The sequence below is a fragment of the Osmerus mordax genome, chromosome 6 (assembly GCF_038355195.1).
Source record: "Osmerus mordax isolate fOsmMor3 chromosome 6, fOsmMor3.pri, whole genome shotgun sequence".
Lineage (NCBI taxonomy): Eukaryota > Metazoa > Chordata > Actinopteri > Osmeriformes > Osmeridae > Osmerus > Osmerus mordax.
In genome coordinates this window covers 16,933,959-16,954,416 of record NC_090055.1, presented here as the reverse complement: position 1 = coordinate 16,954,416, position 20,458 = coordinate 16,933,959, and the positions used below count along the sequence as shown (strand labels likewise).

General features: G+C 39.3%; 4 protein-coding genes across 4 annotated transcripts; all 4 read left to right on the top strand.

The window, feature by feature from the left end:
• Window positions 1-1,478, top strand: hoxa11b (homeobox A11b). Its single transcript, XM_067238325.1, has 2 exons — window positions 1-598; window positions 1,141-1,478. Exons 1-2 carry the CDS (start codon window positions 1-3, stop codon window positions 1,371-1,373), a joined length of 831 nt encoding a protein of 276 aa, XP_067094426.1. The 3' UTR covers window positions 1,374-1,478.
• Window positions 1,479-4,352: 2,874 nt separating this feature from the next.
• On the top strand, window positions 4,353-6,512 carry hoxa10b (homeobox A10b). The gene is made up of 2 exons (XM_067238340.1): window positions 4,353-5,133; window positions 5,865-6,512. The coding sequence occupies exons 1-2, from the start codon at window positions 4,353-4,355 to the stop codon at window positions 6,137-6,139; spliced, it is 1,056 nt and encodes a 351-aa protein (XP_067094441.1). The 3' UTR covers window positions 6,140-6,512.
• A 2,306-nt stretch (window positions 6,513-8,818) lies between these two features.
• hoxa9b (homeobox A9b) lies at window positions 8,819-10,879 on the top strand. Its single transcript, XM_067238363.1, has 2 exons — window positions 8,819-9,449; window positions 10,177-10,879. The coding sequence occupies exons 1-2, from the start codon at window positions 8,924-8,926 to the stop codon at window positions 10,413-10,415; spliced, it is 765 nt and encodes a 254-aa protein (XP_067094464.1). The 5' UTR covers window positions 8,819-8,923; the 3' UTR covers window positions 10,416-10,879.
• A 5,055-nt stretch (window positions 10,880-15,934) lies between these two features.
• On the top strand, window positions 15,935-17,769 carry hoxa2b (homeobox A2b). Its single transcript, XM_067237723.1, has 2 exons — window positions 15,935-16,292; window positions 16,785-17,769. Exons 1-2 carry the CDS (start codon window positions 15,935-15,937, stop codon window positions 17,480-17,482), a joined length of 1,056 nt encoding a protein of 351 aa, XP_067093824.1. The 3' UTR covers window positions 17,483-17,769.
• The last annotated feature ends 2,689 nt before the right edge of the window (window positions 17,770-20,458 follow it).

The window sequence follows — 20,458 nt, the reverse complement described above, 5'->3', positions numbered from 1 at the left end:
ATGGATTTTGATGAACGGGTCCCTGTTGGGTCTAATATGTATTTACCCAGCTGCACGTATTATGTCTCCGGGACTGACTTCTCAAGCCTCCCTCCTTTTTTATCACAGAGCCAATCTTCTTGTCCCATGACATATTCCTACCCATCCTCATCTCTGCCACAGGTTCCGTCCGTAAGAGAAGTAGCCTTCAGGGACTATGGCATTGATACCTCCAGTAAATGGCACCACAGAGGAAGCTTATCACACTGTTACCCGTCTGAGGACATTGTGCACAGGGACTGTTTTACCAGCCCGACTTCTTTAGGGGAAATATTCGCGAAAAATACCTCCAGTGTTGTCTACCACCACTCGAACTCAAATCCAACGACAAGTCTCTCCGGTAGCGTTGGTAGAAATGGAGTGCTACCACAAGCATTCGATCAGTTTTTCGATTCTGCCTACGCAGAAAAGACATCAAACGAGCATTCTGCAGCCAAACAACCTCCAGTTCCTTCATGCGGCTCCGACGCGTGCCCGGATACAGAGGAGAGAACGCGGCGCGAGCAGAGCTGTAGCCCCTCGTCGTCTTCCTGCAACAATGAGGACAGATGTAGTAGTAGTAAGTATAGAAGCGCACCAGTTATGTGTGAAAGTTTGCAATCTAACGGTTTGCTATTAAAGCTTTTATATGCTGTTTTATAAGCGCCGAAGGTTTATGGAGGGCCTGCATATTTACCCCAACAAAACTTTGTTATAAACGACAAGATCACGTGCTTGAGATTGAAATTGGCCGTGAAAGACCCGGCATTTGCCATGATAGAATTTTTTCGAATCCATTATAAACTAGTCATAGGCCTACCAGTTGACTTCATGTTTTTAAACACACAATTACAGGTTTTCAAACCACTGGAATGATAATAAAAATGACTTATTCCTTTCATAGAGTCTCTATGTTTGCTCATTTCCAAATCATCCGTTTCAAGGGCTGCTAGGCTCATTTGGCTTTACTAGTCATTACAACTCGAAAGTACATCTTGGAAAATGTACTACGTGTTTTATTTAGTTTATCAAGATATTAGACTTAATGCCTTTGAAATTTGAGAAGCTTAATCACGTATAGGCCTATGGACAGTTTTGACTTTTCCCTTGTTTGTGTTTCAGATGGTCAGAAGGGACGCAAGAAGAGATGCCCTTACTCAAAATACCAAATAAGAGAACTCGAGAGGGAGTTTTTTTTCAGTGTTTACATTAACAAAGACAAACGTCTTCAGCTCTCTAGGATGCTCAATCTCACTGATCGGCAAGTGAAAATATGGTTTCAAAACCGGAGAATGAAAGAGAAGAAACTTAATAGAGACCGTGTACAGTATTACACCACGAACCCTTTGCTATGACAGTAATGTGTGCATATTTTATTTCAACTTCTTGCAGCAATTATAATTAATTAATCAATACTGTTAGGTCTTGTCGTATGTTTGTAGTATTTATTATTAGGCCAGTTTGTCCACAGCAGTATAACCTTGCAGACTTTATTATTATATTATTATATGTGTATCTTTATCATGGTATATTTGTAATCATTAGTATAAATATGTATTCATTTAGTTGCCATTTTTTGTTATTTTTATGACTGAACCAAAATATACATGGTGGATGCGTGCGTAAAGTGCGCGTAAAGCGAGAGTATTTTAATAAGGGTTAAGATTCCAATCTTAAGTGTCTTTTACATTAATGTATAAATGTGCACCTGCATTGGGAAACCCGCAATTACCTTCTTCCTTTTATTTGGTTGTTTATTGTGTTATGTGCCACGAAATAGATACATTTGTTTAAGAACGGAATACACTGAAACGTTTAAAACAATACTTATTGTGAACTTATTATTCTGTCAAAATACAATAATTATTTTAAAAGTATAGGAAGTTATCAAAATATGTATAAAACTTATGTCTGGGTGTTTGTAAAATTCTGGATGAATATTCCTATAATTTCGACAAACGATCCCCTTGTAGTCTTTTGTCCCCACATAAAACACGGGTGGACGTGGGTAGTATCAAATGTTTAATATATTAGGGTGCTTATTGGCACTGAGCTGCAATAGGATCCCATACAATTAATATTAAATATCCATGACCAAACTTACAACCTAATGTTGACTAGCATGTTGGTTAATGCAACTGCATGTTCCAAGCGCAAATCCCATTAAGATATTCCATGGCAGAATAAATAATGAATACATGTTGAAATAGGGTCTTTATGCAAGATAATATTTCTCATCCATCAGTTGTTTACCTATTGAAATCTTGGACTTGGTTCTTTGCTTTGGGGTCAACAAGATAAAGTGGATATTATTTTACAGATCATACTGTAGCCTAACCTTTACTTGAATTTTACTTTGAAATCTTTGTTTTGTTGTGAAAACCCTTTACCGTGAATCTTTGGCTGCTCAAAACAACTATTAAGAAGGGCTGCCATAAGCTGATGTAAGGTCTACTTGTGATGGCCTGTGTTGTGCATCCTGTTCGGCTTCTCTGAATTCCTTAATTACGGCACATCCTCCCTGTTGCTGTAGTAACTTTGCCATAAAACGGGTATTTGTCTGGAGCATTTGGAGAGTAGTGCAATAAACCGTCTGAGACCAAGGTTATTAACTGTGACTAAGGGGTTGAAAACAACGACGAGGGACCATTGAAAGCTTGTGTTCGCTGGGTATTCCGGCTTCATTTGTCTCGACGTCTCACCATAGCAGGAATATTCAGGAATCTGCTCCAACGTCGATGTTTGTTCCACTGGGTGGCGCTCCTCAGATCAATGTCATTGCCGTGGATGTAGAAACTGACCGGGCCTTCCTCTAACGTCAAAAACATCCAGAAATTCAGACCATCGTTCCATTAGGCTTCAAGATTTCATTGTTAAGGTAAATATAATTGTTAAATTGTTTAATCCAGTGCAATTTTACGAAATATACTTGAAACCGCATGTAATTACATTGCTTGTGACACACTTTAGGCAGTAGAGGATGTGGCGCGTTTGTGTGTTGGTTCTAGTTGTGCTAAAATCTAAATAATGCTTAATGCGTGTTCTAATTAATAAACTGCAATGGGAGATTTTATTATTCTCATCCAAAGTATGACCTATTCATTCTATGCTGGGAGAAAATCCAGCCATTTCATGCGCATATAGCGCTAGATGTTGTGGCTGTTACAAAAGTGCACTAAGTGCATTTAATTAATGTTTCCAAAGTAATTCTCTAGAGCCTATCTTAAATTTATTATGTGTTATACAACAAGGTGTTTATTATATTCATACTTCAGTTGTATACCTGTGTTTAGTTTGAGGTGGGAACATTAGCAGAAATTAAATATGAACATGGTAGGCCTAAATACAAAATCTAAACAATATTTGGAGGGAGAAGATTTCGCGTAATGTTTCTTATATAACTCAGTATTAGAGAACCCATTATTAAATATATGAACATAGTACTTGAAAATCTTGAAAAATGTAAAGTATCTGTTCCTAAACACACTACAATTGAGTTCTGTTTAGAGGATGAGCATGCCTAATGAGCGTAGAAAAAATCGAAATATCCTATAAACAAATACATATCTGATTCCAAAATCAACGTGAATTAAGAGACAGTTTACCGTTGCAAAGACAACAGATTTTTAACTATAGTTATTGGCTTACAAAGGTTACACATAGTCACATTTTAAGTTGCATACCCTAAAAGCTGTGAATTTTTGCAAAATATTGTTTTTATTTGGAAAATGCTATATGGAGGTAAGCCTCACTCAATGCGTAAAATTATGTGGAAAACTGGTCTTCTTTGGTGTACAAAACTAAAATTACAAGTGTAATAAGCTGAACACAATGATTGTGGGACACAGATTTTATTGGAGTGCTCATTTCCTGCGTCAAGAGTAGGTAAGGCAAGTGGGCCTTTTTAACGGAGCACACACACAACAATGACATAACAAGGAACATTACACCACATGTTGAGGTATTTCAGATCATTTAGAAAGTTCAGTTAATGGTAAAGGCTAATGTGCATTTCACTCTGTACCTTGTGTGTGTGTGTACGTGAATGTGGGTGTGTGTGCGCGCGTGTGTGTGTGTGTGTACGAATGTGTTTGTAAAAACGACATATACTACACTCAAGATAGGTTTACAGTAAATGTATCACTCAAGTGGGCTAATGCATGACTTATCTCTGTGGATTTTCTAATTTTTAAAACAAAACGTATATGTCATACTGGTATTGCGTGTTGGAAATGGGAGGAGTCTAACGTCTTCTTGTGTTTTAATTGGCTGTCAGCTGAAGCACTAAGAAGTGTGAGTATCAGTAATTATATTCAGCATGTTTTGCACAAGAAATGTCAGCCGGAAAGCGTTATCTTCATCCTCAGTCAAATTACACTACAACGATGTCATGCTCCGACAACCAAGCTGGGAATTCGTTTTTAGTGGACTCCCTAATCAACGTGCGCGCAGAGAGCAGTGCCCCATACTACGAAAGTAACAGCATATATTTGCAACCAGCTTCAGAATACACATATGGACTCTCCCACGGCGCTTTTTTCTCTGGTCTTGGAAAGCGAGACGAGACAAATTCTCAAACCATGATACCTTCCTCTGGTACGTATATTCAAGGGATGCAAACGTGGTTAGAGAACTCGAGATCTTGCCGATTAGATCAGTCTAGCAACCAACAAACTGCTGCGTGTTCCTTTTCTCCCAGCATCAAAGAAGAGAACGCATATTGCCTCTATGAATCAGAGAAATGTCCTAAAGGGTCAACGGTGAACGACATATCCTATTCCCGGGTAACAGCCGGATCATGCCCGGTTAACAATAATGGATCAGTGCCTGTTCCTGGGTACTTCCGTCTGTCTCAGACATACACGTCTTCCAAGGTTTACCAAGATGTTCAGCCAAATCCAACTCACTTTACTTTGCAACGTCCTGCCCGTTTCGGTACCACACATCCCCAGAGCTCCTCGGTCGATATAGGCAGAAGGGAGAGTGAAGCAACGCCTGCCACTACGCCATGCCATCCACAAGGAGACGAGGACACACGGCCATCGTCTGCTGAAGGCTCTTCCTCCCCAGAACCACCAGACACCTGCGCAGAAAGTCCGAAAAAAGCCACTAAAGGTGGGTTTATGGATTACACTTACAGAAACAGGCTTAATACAGTGTTATGACAGTGTTCACACGCGGTAGGAATGTCCATGCCCGTGGTTACCTAAACATCACGTTCTTAACTTTGGGTTGTAAAATGCCTACTTCGGTGTTTACTGTGAACAACGCTTAACACATATAGTTTGTGTTATGCATAGCTTTGCTTTAACTGAGAGGCCACGGACTGGGATTTCCTCTCGTGTTTTTATTATTTTGTGACGATGAGCGGCAAGGCCAATCCAGTCCAGTCCATCTGTCCAATGCAAGGCGCTGATGTCCTCGGTTGTCCCCTCGTAAAATGCATATAGCCATAATTTCAGCAGGCTAACGTGTAGGCCACGTTTTATGTCTTAATAAAGGTATCATGTTACAGTGAAAGATCATGTTACAGGGCAATCAACAGACTGCAATGTCTCGTCCCTAACTAAAGTGAGATTATTTTGTGAACTGCTGTACTGTATGGGCTATACCTTACTGTCAAATATCCACTGCATTTGACAGTATTGTGTCGTTTGTTTAATTAGTTCAGTTGGTCTTCAAGCATAACTGAAGTAGGCTATACAATCTTTTTAAAGAATCCATGGGCATCGTTGTCTTTCGTTTTAGCAGTTAGTAGGCCTAAATATTGCAGAATGTGGAACTTATCATAGGAAGGTGTGCGAAAATCTCGCCTAACTTCTGACCTCTATTTCATATTCATGCAGGAGACCAAAAGATTGAGAGCACGGCCAACTGGTTGACTGCAAAGAGTGGTCGAAAGAAGCGTTGTCCCTACACCAAGCATCAGACTCTTGAGCTAGAGAAAGAATTTCTCTTCAACATGTACTTGACTCGCGAGCGTCGTCTTGAGATAAGCCGCAGTGTACACCTCACAGACAGGCAAGTCAAAATCTGGTTCCAGAACCGAAGAATGAAACTGAAGAAAATGAGTCGAGAAAATAGAATACGGGAGCTCTCGAACAACTTCAATTTTTCATGAGACACTCGTGCTGTGGTCATTGGCGCCATCGTCCATCAACTGCAAGTGCGTCCTCCAGAAACCCTACTGTTAGAATATGGACAAACCTACTGCTAACTTATTGTCGTTTTGTTGAAATGTTATCTCTTCACGTCTATTTTTTTGTGGTGGATTTGTATTTATACTGTAAGTATATGGTTCTGGTGTGTATAGTAAAATTAACAAGGGACAACATAAACTGCAGATTGTCGGCTTTGGTTGTACAGCATAACCCAACAATTGAATCTGCATGCTGGACCTTAATCAAAGGTTTGCCTTTATTTCTTCATTGCTTAAAAGTCCCAACAGGTTTGATTGATGTTGCACATTTTGCTGGTCAAATATAATAAAAGCATCCTACAATATATCTACATGTTTTTATTTGTATTGTAGACCTACAACATTTGCGTAATCACAATACTAAATTAAAATCATTGTCGATAATCAATGTTTCTCCTCTGTCTCCTGTCACAACAAATAATTTAAGAAATAATTCGTACAATGTGTGGATTGGGATCATTTACTAAATACAAACATTAACTATATCGTGTACATATTATGATTAATCTCTTTAATCTATTCTACGTCTGGGTTTGGTGCGTTTTTAAGCATAGCCCAGGCATTTAGATTTAGTTTGTTAAATGTAGGATGAAAAAAGTCCCTGGACAATGGACATCCATTTCCTTTATATTGTGCTCTTTGAAATGGATGACCTTGATATCAAACCTTTCACAAGCCAAACCCGCATTTATTTTTAATGGTTAATGAGATTATAGAGATTTTTTCTGGGTAAGAGATGGGGCCAAAATGTCACAGAACACAATGTGTTCTCAAGGACATCACTGAAAGGTAGAGTAAAACTACCTTTAAAAAATAGGTAAAACTGGCACGATTGCAGCCTTTATGGTTTCTGAAAACTGAGCAGATCAATAAATGTTAATACGCTGACCATAATATTATATCTATTTACTTACAGTGTTCGGTGTGCATTGGACATGGGGTCCCATGTCATTTCGGCTTTCGATTTGACCTCAAACAACACGGCCTTGTTGCCTCAGTAGCGTAAACGCGCATTTCTGGATTTGACTAGGCCTACCCCATTTGTTACCTCTTTTGAATGTCACTTAAGTAACAAATGTAGCCTAAGTTTATGGCAGTATATAGGTCTAGATCTCTATATTGGGACAACATAATATGTTGCTCTATAATCTTACAGCGAGCAGGCCACTATCAACTTTTGATATTTTAATTGAACACAAATTAGTCTGTTTAGTTTGTCAATTGAAGGCTATATTAGAGTAATACACTGGGAAATTCAAAAAATGTAAAAGGATGTGGATTAAACAAGAAGTGAAACGTGTACGTCCAGGAGCAGTTGCGGACAGTCCTTGCAAGGCCTCGGTTACGATCATTGCAGTCTGGCCAATGCCGCGTGCGCAGCAGCGTTTCCATTGGCACGCCTTAAGTGCCGGATGCGTCTGCTCCGTCAGAGAATGGACACAAAGGATGAACTTTATTGGCGATATTTAGGCCAGACAGTCAGGTTGTAACCTAAAGACAAACAGCTAAATAGCCCCGTGATAAAAACAGACTGTTATTGCACCCATCCTTTCCCTACTTTCCGTTTGAGGAAACCTACGCTAGTATAATGTGAGCTCGATCTTCATAATGGTCCATAAAAGAAAGCTGTTTGTTGCGGTGTATAGCTACACGGACAGACACAGTTGCTTGGTTCTTAATTCACGTTTTGCACGTTGTAATTGTGAAGGGTTGTTTGATATCCCATAATTCTAAAAACATCAACATTGGTAGCCTAAAGCAGAATTTGGAATAATGGAATAGTCTACTGGGTACGATAAAAAATAAACGCGTGGCATTTAGTTTACTTTGGCTTCAAGTAGCCTACGCTCTCTTGCCATCACATACAATTTATCTATTTAAATGAGGTATTTGCCAAATTCCTCTCTGAGATGTTTGTAAGGCCATTTAACAGAAAACCAATGGAACTGAGCAATGTTGGAATATGTCTTATTAGTTATGACACTGATATAAACATCACACAGCAATTGAAAAATGCCTGACCTACTGCTAATATTTTTAAATGTATTTTTTGTATGGTCTATTTGGGTATAAATTATTACAATGAAAACTGAAATGGTTTAGTTTTATGAAACAGACAATTGATGAATAGAACATGCTTCCTTCCATCTGAATCACAAGGCCCTATTGACATTTGTAATCTGAATAACTATTTAGAGTCAGCCAATTCTTTGAACAACGAAATGAAGTAGGAAAAAAACTATGACTCATTTACGTTCATAGTAAATGCAATACGTTGAAACAGGCTTTATCCCGTGCTCATTTCGTAACATTTCATTATATAATCTAATTAAAAGTACCTTTGAAACTGCATGGGTTATAAGTAGTCCTTACAAACCTATTTATTAGTCTATTGCCTACTTAACGTAGTCTCGAGACCAAAATCATAACGTTTACTGCTTATAAAACGAAATATCTGCCAATAAAGGCATATGGTTTTGCTATAAAAAATATGACGAGGAAAATGCTGGCAATTTAGTTGAGCAGGCTGATTTATTATTTATTGTTCTGTCCCACGATCACGTGTTTGAGTCACCCAATCCAATCATGGGCAAGGTTCAACTTATTGGACGCGCTGTAGTGCTCTTGGTGCATGAAAGCATCATGATACTGCTTTCCTAAATATTTTACTGCAGGGTTTTTGCGATCCATTGTGTGTGTTTTGTCATGTCGACATTAGGTGCGAGTTACTATGCAAACTCGCACATTCCTCCGGACCAGGAGGATGTTATGGCACCCAGATACTCATCCGCACCGGGGCTCGATCAGGCTAGCCCGGCAATGCTGACAGAATATGGCGGGCAAGAAACATGTCCTTTACAGGCGAAGTCTTTCAGCGGATCTTGGAGTCCCATTCCTGCTCAGACTTCGAGCATCGCACCCATGCACCCGACCTATATACATTCTCATTATCCAACTGGAGATGTCGATGGAATGTTTACGCGCTCGTGGACGTTGGAGCCTCTTTCTGCGCCCGTTTGCTTAACAGGATTATCGTCGAGCATGCACTATGATATAAAATCTGAGCCTCTGATTGGGAGTGGTGACTGCACTACGTTGGAAACGCACACACCTCTCGTGTCCGACATTGACGGAACGTCCCTCGCGGAGAGTGAACCCATTTGCGATACAGTTATCTCTAAACCCAACGAAGAAAGCAAGTCATCCGAAGAGAAAAAAGACATAGACGCAAGTAAGAGAAAATTATGTAACTCTAATGTATTCTAATGACAATGGAACATCTGAAGCATACGACCTATAATACTTTTCACTTTAAAACACAAATCTAAATTAATATTACCTCGTGCAAATTGTAATACGTCATCCCTAGGCTTTGCGTCAAAACATTGGAAAAGGAACGAATAGACATTAATCCGGTAGTTTGATTAATTATGCAGGGGATAATAGTGTACAAATACCCGATGACTTCCACACAATTTGTAGTGGAATGTTATATCATAATAGCGACAAATTAAAATAGTTTTAATGTTAACTTGTATAGTGTATAAGCAGGGTAGGCCAAAAACAAAAAGGACCACGCGTCACTGTAACCCCATTACCCCAAGGCCTACATTTTTGATGCGCATTTCATGTTTTAGTGGCCTAACGTGTATACTATTTTTGGGGGATTGATGCTGGTTATGAACTAAAGTAGGCCTAAATTTAATTGAATAGGCCTATATACTTTGTATGTTTTGTTTTCTAAAGGGGTATATTATCATATGTTTATAACCAGCCGCAGCCCATCAGCAGGCCTTTCCATTGGGTGCACCATTGCGCGTTATACTGAAATAGTCCTAAAATACACGTTTTGAGTAATTTCAGTCTCTACTGTAGCCTGTTTAAGATTCATAATTTGAAATAAATGTAAATGCACGTTGAGCTCACCACTGAGGTCTGCCTTTACACTCATTTTCCAGATAATCCGGCATCCAACTGGCTTCATGCGAAATCGACAAGGAAAAAGCGGTGCCCATACACTAAGCATCAAATTCTCGAACTGGAGAAGGAATTTCTGTTTAACATGTATCTTCCCCGTGACCGTAGGTATGAAGTAGCTAGACATCTTAATTTGACCGAGAGACAAGTAAAAATCTGGTTTCAGAATCGCAGAATGAAGATGAAAAAAGGCAATAAAGACAGGCGGAGAGATAATTAGGCGTAAACTGTGAACTGTTTCGGAAATTGGCAGATTTTTGATAAAAATAAATACTGTTAGTCTACCCCATGATGTCTTGCTTGTACATATTCTATAAGTCTTGTGTTGTTGTTGTAGAAATGTTATGGCCATTGTTCTGTGTTTGATATTTGTAAATGATTGGGCATAGGACATCAATATTGAAAACTGAATTCATGCATCGAAATTATGTTAAGAATTGTTTAATGTTCGTTGCATGTAATATTTGATAATCGACTGTGACCATAAATGACGACTACCTAAATGTCTTTATCTAGCCTATACCTTTTTGCGTAATATTAAGTTATTGTTTTGTAGATGCTGCGTAATTATTGTGTACATTGAGAAAATGTATGTATTTTGTTAATGGAAATATGCACACGCAATATACCTCGTTGTCAAGTCTTCTTACACGTTCTTAGTTTGTATTTGGATAGCAAATAAATTTCGACGGTAATTTCTGCGTCTACTTATTATCTTCAAATGTGTGTAAATAATTCCGGTGACATTTTGGTTGAACCTGACAAATATCATTTGCAATTCAAACCACATTCTCAGAAAAAGGGAAAACTGCTATTCATTCCTATTGATCTCCCTTTTCAAAGAGGACTTTACACGTTAAGGTAAAGGGCCTATGTTGTTTGACGATAATCCTGGCAATTGTTGCCCAATTTTCCATATCTTCTTCACTCTCCTTCATGTCTTGTTAACTGTAGCTACTTATCAATCACAATACATTAAGTTATGCCGTCCTGGACTGGCGCCTACTATTAATGCTGACAATTCGGGCCCTGGCAAACGTCGGACAGCCATACAGCAGTAAACCACAATCACTGTTTAGCTGTTTATGGGGTGTAAAGCGAGTGAGGGCAGAAGGGAATCTGTATCATGGACGGCCATGTTCGAATTATGCTAATTAGGAGGTTTGTGTGTGTGAGGCATTTAAAAAGCTCAATCCACAACACAACCCATCTTTCTCTCTTTTTCTCTCCCTCTGTTCTTTCGTCCTCCTTTTTTCTCTATCTCTCTCGTGGTCTATCTTTCAACCTCTCTCAACCACACATGTAGGCCTACACAAACACACTTGTCAGTCACCAGTTTAGCCTAGCTGTGACGCAGATGGGATGGGATCTTCAAAGGTGACCAGAATGCTCCATAAAACGGCATCTCTGTGTGGCTGTCTGGTTTCCTCTTTTAATGACTTTACGACTGTCCACTAACAATTCGACTGTTGGTGCAGGAAAATTACCATTTGTTGTATTCTGACACAAAAGCCTCGGTGAGATTAAGCCACTAAAATCAAGATGGGTCATATTTTTTTACAGTTAGCATTTTGGGCATTTTTAGTAGCCTACTTGGAATATTTTGACGTAATCGAACTGTATAACCAAATGCCAGTGATAAACGTGTGTCTTATCTACTGGTGGATGGTTGTAAGCGCTTTGTGCATTCAGTGTTGCTGTTGCTGTCTCATTATGACCAGTAGGTGGAGGCAACGTCTCGCCTAAAATAATTAACGCTGCGTGGCCTAAACGTCGCTTCATTCGAAGAACATTGTTATCTACATATGTAGGCCACATTAAATTAAAATACATTTTTACATTTCAATAACCTCACATAATGAAGTAAATATCGTCACATCATATCACAATGTTGATTACATTGTGATATGTTTTGTACATGTCTCTTAATTTTTGAGGGGTCCACTGTCCATCTTGGGGGGATAGGTGGAGGCGTTCTTCTCTTGTAAAGCTTTGTTTGCACCTCTCTACATGGCTACTCAGTCCAACCTTGTCCCATAGATATCTTATCAGATCCTTACACTCGCAAAGAGCTGATGGTTGGTAAACACAGTAAGTAATGTGCCTGAATTTAATTATATTCGGCTCTTCGTGTCAGGTTGGACGACTAGGCTGGCAGTAACGTAAACAGCATTTGGAATGCTGTTCAAACAGAGTTATCTGGGTGTTGTTTGAAATGTTTCTTTGTGACCCTCATGCATCAAGCCTTATGTCAGCTCCAGTGACAGAAGACATGTTTTGGGGCTGTAGTGATTCGTGCTGTCATGAATATCTGGTTATTGATCTGAACTGGTATAAATATATAAAATATGTATTACTAAAAGATTATTGTATTATCTTATTTATAGTCTATAGTAAATATTTGTGTTTATGTGTAGGCTATGTTAATGAATAAATGGTAGGTTACTAATGTTTCAAAGTCATTTCTTACCAAAATAACCCAAAAGCACTTAATTTAATCCATAAATAAACTTTAGTGACCCATATGATACTACCCACATTTTCAAAGAAAAAAATGTCCTATTTGAATGTAAGAGGGCTCTGCTGCGACCAGCCCCGTACATCCGTAGAACACATTTTCGTGTTGTCATATCCGGTTTCATCATCGCCCACAATTTCTGAGTATATTCCACTCTCAACAATGAAGAGGCATATGCCCAAATGTTCAAGAGCATACACACAGGCGCCTGTGTTCACTGGCCTCTTTTAAGAATTAGACTGCAATCCAATTTTGGATGAGCATCCGGAATAGAATCACGATGAGCTTTGTACGATGCTGTGAGCAATTTAATTTTATGATATTCTGCTAAGAACAGAACCTGGGACATGGGTTTGTTTGATCCCCGTACAATAGGCCTACCTCAGATCATACTGTAGAATACATTGACACTATTGAAAATATCACCCATCAATACCTGTATTTGTCGATCATGGGACCATCTATGTTCTACACAATTATAGTGCACACTAGATAGGCAATTATATATAAAAGTCTAATGCAGAAGTATTTTCTACGTTAGGCTATACGTTTGTACGGCTGTAAGCTATGTTCTGTATCTTCAGAACACCGTCATATTCACGGTAATAGCTACGTCTTTATATTTTTTTTACATGATAGGCTATGTCACAAAATATAATCCTGTTAAAATGTTCTCAGGAACATTTTAATAATGTTTTATGCGCAGTAAAGTGAGTCGTAGGTTACACAGACAACATTAGCTCGTGTGTCAATTTGAAATAGCCTACACCCAGAGTCAACAATAAATAGGCTATAGAATTAAGTATTTTGTTTATGCTGTGCATAAGAAAGCTCTGTATAAAAAAAGCAACTTCATTATATGAATGTAATCACCCATCACCCATCGTTATGACCATTGTAACACCATCAGTATCCACAAAAGTACACTATTTCTTGACAATTATCTCCTTGATAACAAATGAGGGTCTCCCACTGTGGTTCTGAAGGAAAGACCTCCTGGGTCACTATTCCGCAGATCAGATTTCCAGGTGTCTGCACTTGATGGGGTAACAGCCGGTTAATAGGTCCACTATTCTTACATACAGACACTTTCCAGAAAACGTGTCTGTCTTCCATTATATCTCGTCACATCCACATAAAACAGCACACACACACACACTTATTTCGAGAAATTCGAAAAATTGACAATGAAATTGCAAAATGTTGCTTTCCAGTGTTTCATATTTTTCCTGACAGTTTTCCTTCGATAGCTAATGTTCGATAAATAAAACTCAACATACTTTGATTTTTTAACACTTCGTTTATTGTTTGCAAACACACAGTAGGGCGAGGCTACAAATGGAACATTGACTGTTTTCTAATAACTACCCCTCAATTAACATAGACCACTGAAATATTTTCAAATTGTTTTTACAAACAAGTTGTACATGTTTAGGTTACAATGCACAAAGCCAAGTGTGATATAAAGTAATCCTTATAGTTTATTTATGTGAATTTGATATGTAGTGCAATAGCCTAAAGCCTAAACAACAGGCCAAACTAAAATATGAGTGAACAAATTAAACAAATATTACGATTTGTCTTTGTCTCTCAACGAAAAGGTTTAGTTTCTTTGCCATATCAGTTCTGAAATACATTATTGTGGCCATGTTGTCTCTCATGCGTAGCCTGTGTTCATAAAACAAGCACTGTGCGATATAATGTAATTTAAATGTTATAATTATTGCATTCGTCTAAATAGGCTAGTGTGAATTTGTCCAGGTTACCAAATAGTGGACGTTTTAGCCCATAGGCAAAATGTGTGGGATTGAATAGGATTATTCCCAGAATACCAACACCCACTCACCTCTGTAGACAAAAGATCCTATGTAAAAACTTCTCAATTCGTTGCTCTTCCACCACATTAGTCGTCCCACTCTTCTGCCACCATTTTACGCCAACATAGGCTAGTCTTTTCCCAAACGAAATGTGTTAGAATTGCATATTTATTACTCATTTATTTCAAAAATCAAATAATAGGAAAAAGCCTCTTATCTTTTTCCCCATTAGAAATTCCCACTGAAATAAATGTCTGAGATCTTGAGTTTCTTCATAAGTGCCATGTTGTTCCCTTCTTCCTGGCCACATACGATCTAAGAGAGTGTTAGATGGTTTAAATGTGTTCTTAGGGCACGGAGCTGTCAGACCTTTTGGTGAGCAAGATTGATAGCGCGCAGGGCTCCAGGGTTCTTTGTTTGGAATATAAGCAATAAACGGCCCAAGGCCTTCCAGGTTCTCCCAGTGACGCCTGTACTGTTCAAGAAAAACAACAAATAACACCCTCTGATTCGGAATAGAATACTGATCTAAGATGTAGAATCAAAATCTTTACGTTTGATTGAAATTTCAAATACAAATAATTTGAAAATATTTAAGATACTAACCATATGGCCTATGTGTAGGATAAAACAAATAGGCTAAATCCAGATATACACTTTCGTTTGTGACCATAATGTGAAAATGGGTTATGAAGCACACCTCTGACTTCTCTGGATTAAAGTCCAGAGGCAAATATTTACACACCAAAGAAAAGGATTTGTGTCTGTGTGTGAGACAGAGAATGAAAAATGGGAGTGAGAGAGGAGAGAGTTTGGGATGAAGAGGGGGAGTAAGTGCAGACATGAAATATTTCAAGCAATGCAAACTATTGCGCACGAATATGCAATATTAACTATATTCTTTATATATTATATTTTTGCATAATATGTTATCTACCATGTTAATTATTGTTTGTGCATTTACAGTGAGATTAGCATTTATTAATTGGGGTAAAGGGGACTAGGATTCAGAGGACGCAAAGGAGCGCGCATGCACTGAGCCATGCACGCGCACAGAATTCGGTGGCATGTAGTGAACAAACTGCCCAAAGTAGCCTACATAAAGCAGCCCCTACCCCCAGAACTAGGCGTTACCCCCTCAGAGTTTTTCGATCAATCACAGAGGACAGTGGCTTCTTTTGATAAAACCCAAAATTGTCATTGGGCAGAGGTAACCATGTGACAAGCAACACGGTCCAATTTCAACCTTGTCTCACTGAAAGCAATAGTTTAATGGAATCGCCGTCCCCACACGGCCGTAATCAGGAAAATAGTTTGGGGAAAAAAACACTTGTCACGATATTTCATTATTTGCCATCGCCCACTAAATTGTGAACGTCGAATTTCCAAGGCAAGGGAGAGGAGATGAATTACGAATTTGAGCGAGAGAGCGGTTTTATCAACAGTCAGCCGTCGCTCGCCGAGTGCCTGACATCCTTTACTCCTGTCGGTGATGCATTTCAAAGTTCATCAATCAAGAACTCGACGCTTTCTCCGTCGACACTGATTCCTCCTCCCTTTGAGCATACCATTCCCAGCCTGAACCCCGGTAGCCACCCACGCCACAGCCGCTCAAAGCAGGGCGTGAATGGCTGTAGCCCGCTGCCAGTCGCATCCCTACCTCCGGAGTACCCATGGATGAAGGAGAAGAAAGCAACTAAGAAAAACCAGAATACTGCAGCAACAACAAACGACTCGTCACCACTCTACTTCTCTCCTCAGGGTATGATTGATCACATATTCCATTCAGATTTGGTGTTGTAGATGCTGTGTTTTTGGAACGAAAATACCTGTTGCCTATATATAATATTGCTGGCATAATATAAATGGACAACATTTAAGCATTATTTAATCTCATTAATGTGCTGTCTGATAATGCAATGAAAAAACTTTAGCGTTTGACAGTAATGAAGAGTGATAGATTACTTTTACTCCGGCCCGCAGCTGCACATTCATTAATCTTCTCCCGGCCTGCTTCACGCAGACCCATCATATTCTGCCCAGGGCTCGTAAATTGTCCTAGTCCTGTTGCCTGTTCTCCACAAATGTTTTTCGTGCTGCATGCAGAGCCTCTGATTCTATAATACACCTGCGCTGAAAATCGGGTTGCCCATTAATCTCGGTCAGTTTTAAATATGGGCTATTCGACAGACATTTTTATGCTGCAAACAGTTTAATCACAATAAATATGTATAATTATTGAAATTTGTTTTAGGCTCGCCAGAAACAGTGGAGAGTGGTGGTGGGGCTTCTCGAAGGCTGCGGACAGCGTACACAAACACCCAGCTTTTGGAACTAGAGAAGGAGTTTCATTTCAACAAGTACCTCTGCAGACCCAGGAGGGTGGAAATAGCAGCATTACTGGATTTAACTGAGAGGCAAGTCAAAGTGTGGTTCCAGAACCGCAGAATGAAACACAAGAGACAAACCCACTCTAAGGAGAATCAGAACGGAGAGGGGAGATTTACAAGCCTGGAGGATGGAGAGGACGACTTCGAAGAAGCTACAAACAGTGTGTCTGGGGCGCTTTTGGAGAGAGAGAGCTATAGGCATACGTTTCACCAAAATACCTTAACTTCTCAACAGTCTCAGAATGCGCACAATGGAGAAACCCAAAGCTTAACTGTTTCGCCTTTAAACAGCAATGACAAAAATCTGAAACATTTTCCTAACCCGTCACCCACTGTTCCTATATGTGTGTCAACAATAGGCCCGGGCTGCTCATCTGGCGGGGACAATAGTAATTCCCCGGCCCTGGACATTTCTTTGCAGGACTTTCACGTTTTTTCGTCGGATTCTTTCTCCCCAACTTTGTCAGATTCCGTGGATAGCTCAATAGGTTTATCAACGGAAAGTTTTGATTTTTTCTCAGAAACACTGACAACAATCGATCTACAAAACCTGAGCTATTAAGATCGTTTCTCATATAGCGGTTTACTTACGCAGTTTTCCCCATCTTACTTCAAATTATTGAGTTTGTGAGTCCGTTTTTATATTTAATTGATTGTTACAAGGCTCACGTGAGGTAAGTTAGACGATAATAAAACAGCTAATAAATTGAAGGTGTTTATAATGCAAGAAATAGGTTCATGATACAGCAAATAGGCCTAAGGAAGAAGTTTTTGTTATTTTATTTTTGTATCCGTTTTGACCACAAGGTTATAAATTACTTATTTTCATAGAATAAAATTGTAATAATCTACCAGCATTTTTCATAATTTGTGTCCTTATTTGTTACCTTATTTGTGGATATTTGTTATTGTCTTAGCCCGATGCATGTAGGCCTATGCATTAGAAACAAAAAAGCTTTGTATGAAGCGGATTCATATTAATCTATTGAATGCACTTTCTAGGAAATCATTTATTAGAAAATATCTGGATTATAGTGGTTAAGGTTGCAGTGCTTTTAGATATATTTACCTGAAATGTCACAATCATAAAAGGCTACATTCATACTTGTCGACGCAATCTAACGCATCTATTGGCCTATAAACGCCAGTATAGCCTAATAATAAAACTTCGAGGTTAGCTTATTCCTAACCTGATTGGTATGTTTATTATGTATCAAGCTTCCTGTGAAGTGATTAGCATTCTTTTTGGTGGAGCCTAGTCTGCATTAAACCTGTTAAATTGTTCATAAATCAAAATACTTTATGATGGATGACATTAAAAAGATAAATGTGGTAGGCATGGAAAATAATCCATGTATTAGGCCTACCAGGAGTTCGTGGCCAAAAGCTGTAACTTTGTTGATTTCAACAATTAAATTTTATTGCCTATAAAAGTAACTGCTCTGAGAGTGTGCCGGGGTATAGTTTATGTAATTCAACACCCCGTCGGAATACAGTCGCGCCTTTTCTAAATTTCTCAGCGTTTTCATGCATTCAAACTAAACAAGAACCTGTTTTGAATTTCGAGAACTTAATAGTTAATTGTGTTTGTGACCAATCAACAAATTAGACACTTAACATAATTAAAATTCAAGCCTATAACATATTTGTTAACATAAGATTCTCCGTATTCCCTAACCGGACAACGTTTTTGATAGCATGGAGATATGTTGAACTGGAACCAAAACCTCTTACTGAACAATTTAACCCCTTTCTCCTATTAGACACGAATTGCCCGCATTCTCTGTGGCGTAAGTAGCTACAAGGAATTTGGTCGTATAGAATTCAGTTTCTCTTGGTGCGCCCCCCCCCCCCCCCCCCCCCCGCCTTTCTCAGACCGCCATTTTATAGAAGCAAGCCAGCATCAGTCGCTGTTCACCTATGTAAACATACATAGGCTACTTATAGATACGTCTTCACCCCAAAAGAATAACACATTATAGCATATGTTGAGAATGAAAAATGAAGATCAATTATAGTGACGACAAACATGTTTTAAACCAGCATTACTGTTACACTTCTAACTTATTTGCAAAATTACAGTTAAAATATGTTATAATAATCACACCATGTGGAATTTTGATACTGTTTTGACTGTTGTTATCTATAGCCTATATCTATAGAATGAAAACAACACTGATAAGGATCAGTTACATGGCTTGATTGTGTCATTTGTCACACTTCAGAGAGATCTAACTTTCTCCAGAAATGATGGTGAGTGGATATGTGGATTTCTGTAAGGGGAAGTTCACAATTCTCACACCAGGTACAGCATGAGTGACAGCATTGTTATTGCCAAAGGGTGTTGTATTCTCTGTCTAATCTGCTGGATCATAGCACACCGACATCACTCCTCTTCATGATTGGTTTGTCCAAACACCTTTGAGAGAAACGCAGCTGGTGAACGGCATAGGTGAGATCAATGAAATGAAATAAACTGAGAACTAATTCTGAGCCGTTTAAAAACACAACCTGAGTAGGATAATCCTCAAAAGCCCAGAAGGCAGCCAGAGTCTGAGAAAGCTCTCCCTTAGACTTGACACTGTAAATGTCACACTTCAACCCTGCAGGCCAATTAAACAGGAGCACTTCACAGCCCCTGGGAGTAGGAGTGGATCTGTGCTCCCTTGCATGAATACGCCTGTGCTGGACACCCATTGAATCAATCTTGGTTGTAGGTATGTCAAACATCAAACTACACCCACATACAAACACACACAAAAAATCCTTCCTGTATATGAGAGGGTGAAGTTTGCATGGTGACCTGAAACTGAATGAAATTCAGCAGCCAATGCTTTGTGGGAGATGACATTCGACACTCTGCCGCCCCCAAAAAATAGGTCAAAGTTCAGGCCACCTTTCATCTCCCTCTGCATGCAGGATGAAACCACTACTAGGTCAGCTAAGGGTCAAGTGGTGGAGAGTGACCACAAGGTGATTCTGCTTCCTGGAAAATATATTGTCTATTCCTGTCTTCTGCCCTCTCAACAGGAGAACCCATGACTCCATCTCACAACAGGCGTACATTAGGAAGAAATCTATACATTCTGTGTAACCGCACGTACACATATAGGGTCTGGTCGACAGGGACACAGTCTATACCAGACCGGCCATGATGAATCACCTGTGGTGAAGAGGAATATGGTGTTGTCTCCCTTTCCTGAACCTGGAAGATGAAAGGGTCTTTATGAATGGAAGGGTACCCCCCCCCCCCCCTGCCCTCTCTGCGACCAGTCAGGCGAGGCACATCCAACAGTCACCGCCACCTGCAGGGCTGAAGCTCCACACACGATGATGCCTCCTGACAGTGGGAGTGACAGGTAGACAGGGTTAGTCACTTCTGCCTCCCTTGCAGCTATCTCTATGTACAGCTCTAAAGATAATTCTTTAGTCCTATTAAAATAAGTCCTATTAGGTTGATTAAATAACACTTTTTGCCACAAATATTCCTTGGAAACATACACATCAATTCTCCCTCAATGGCAACAGACACACAATC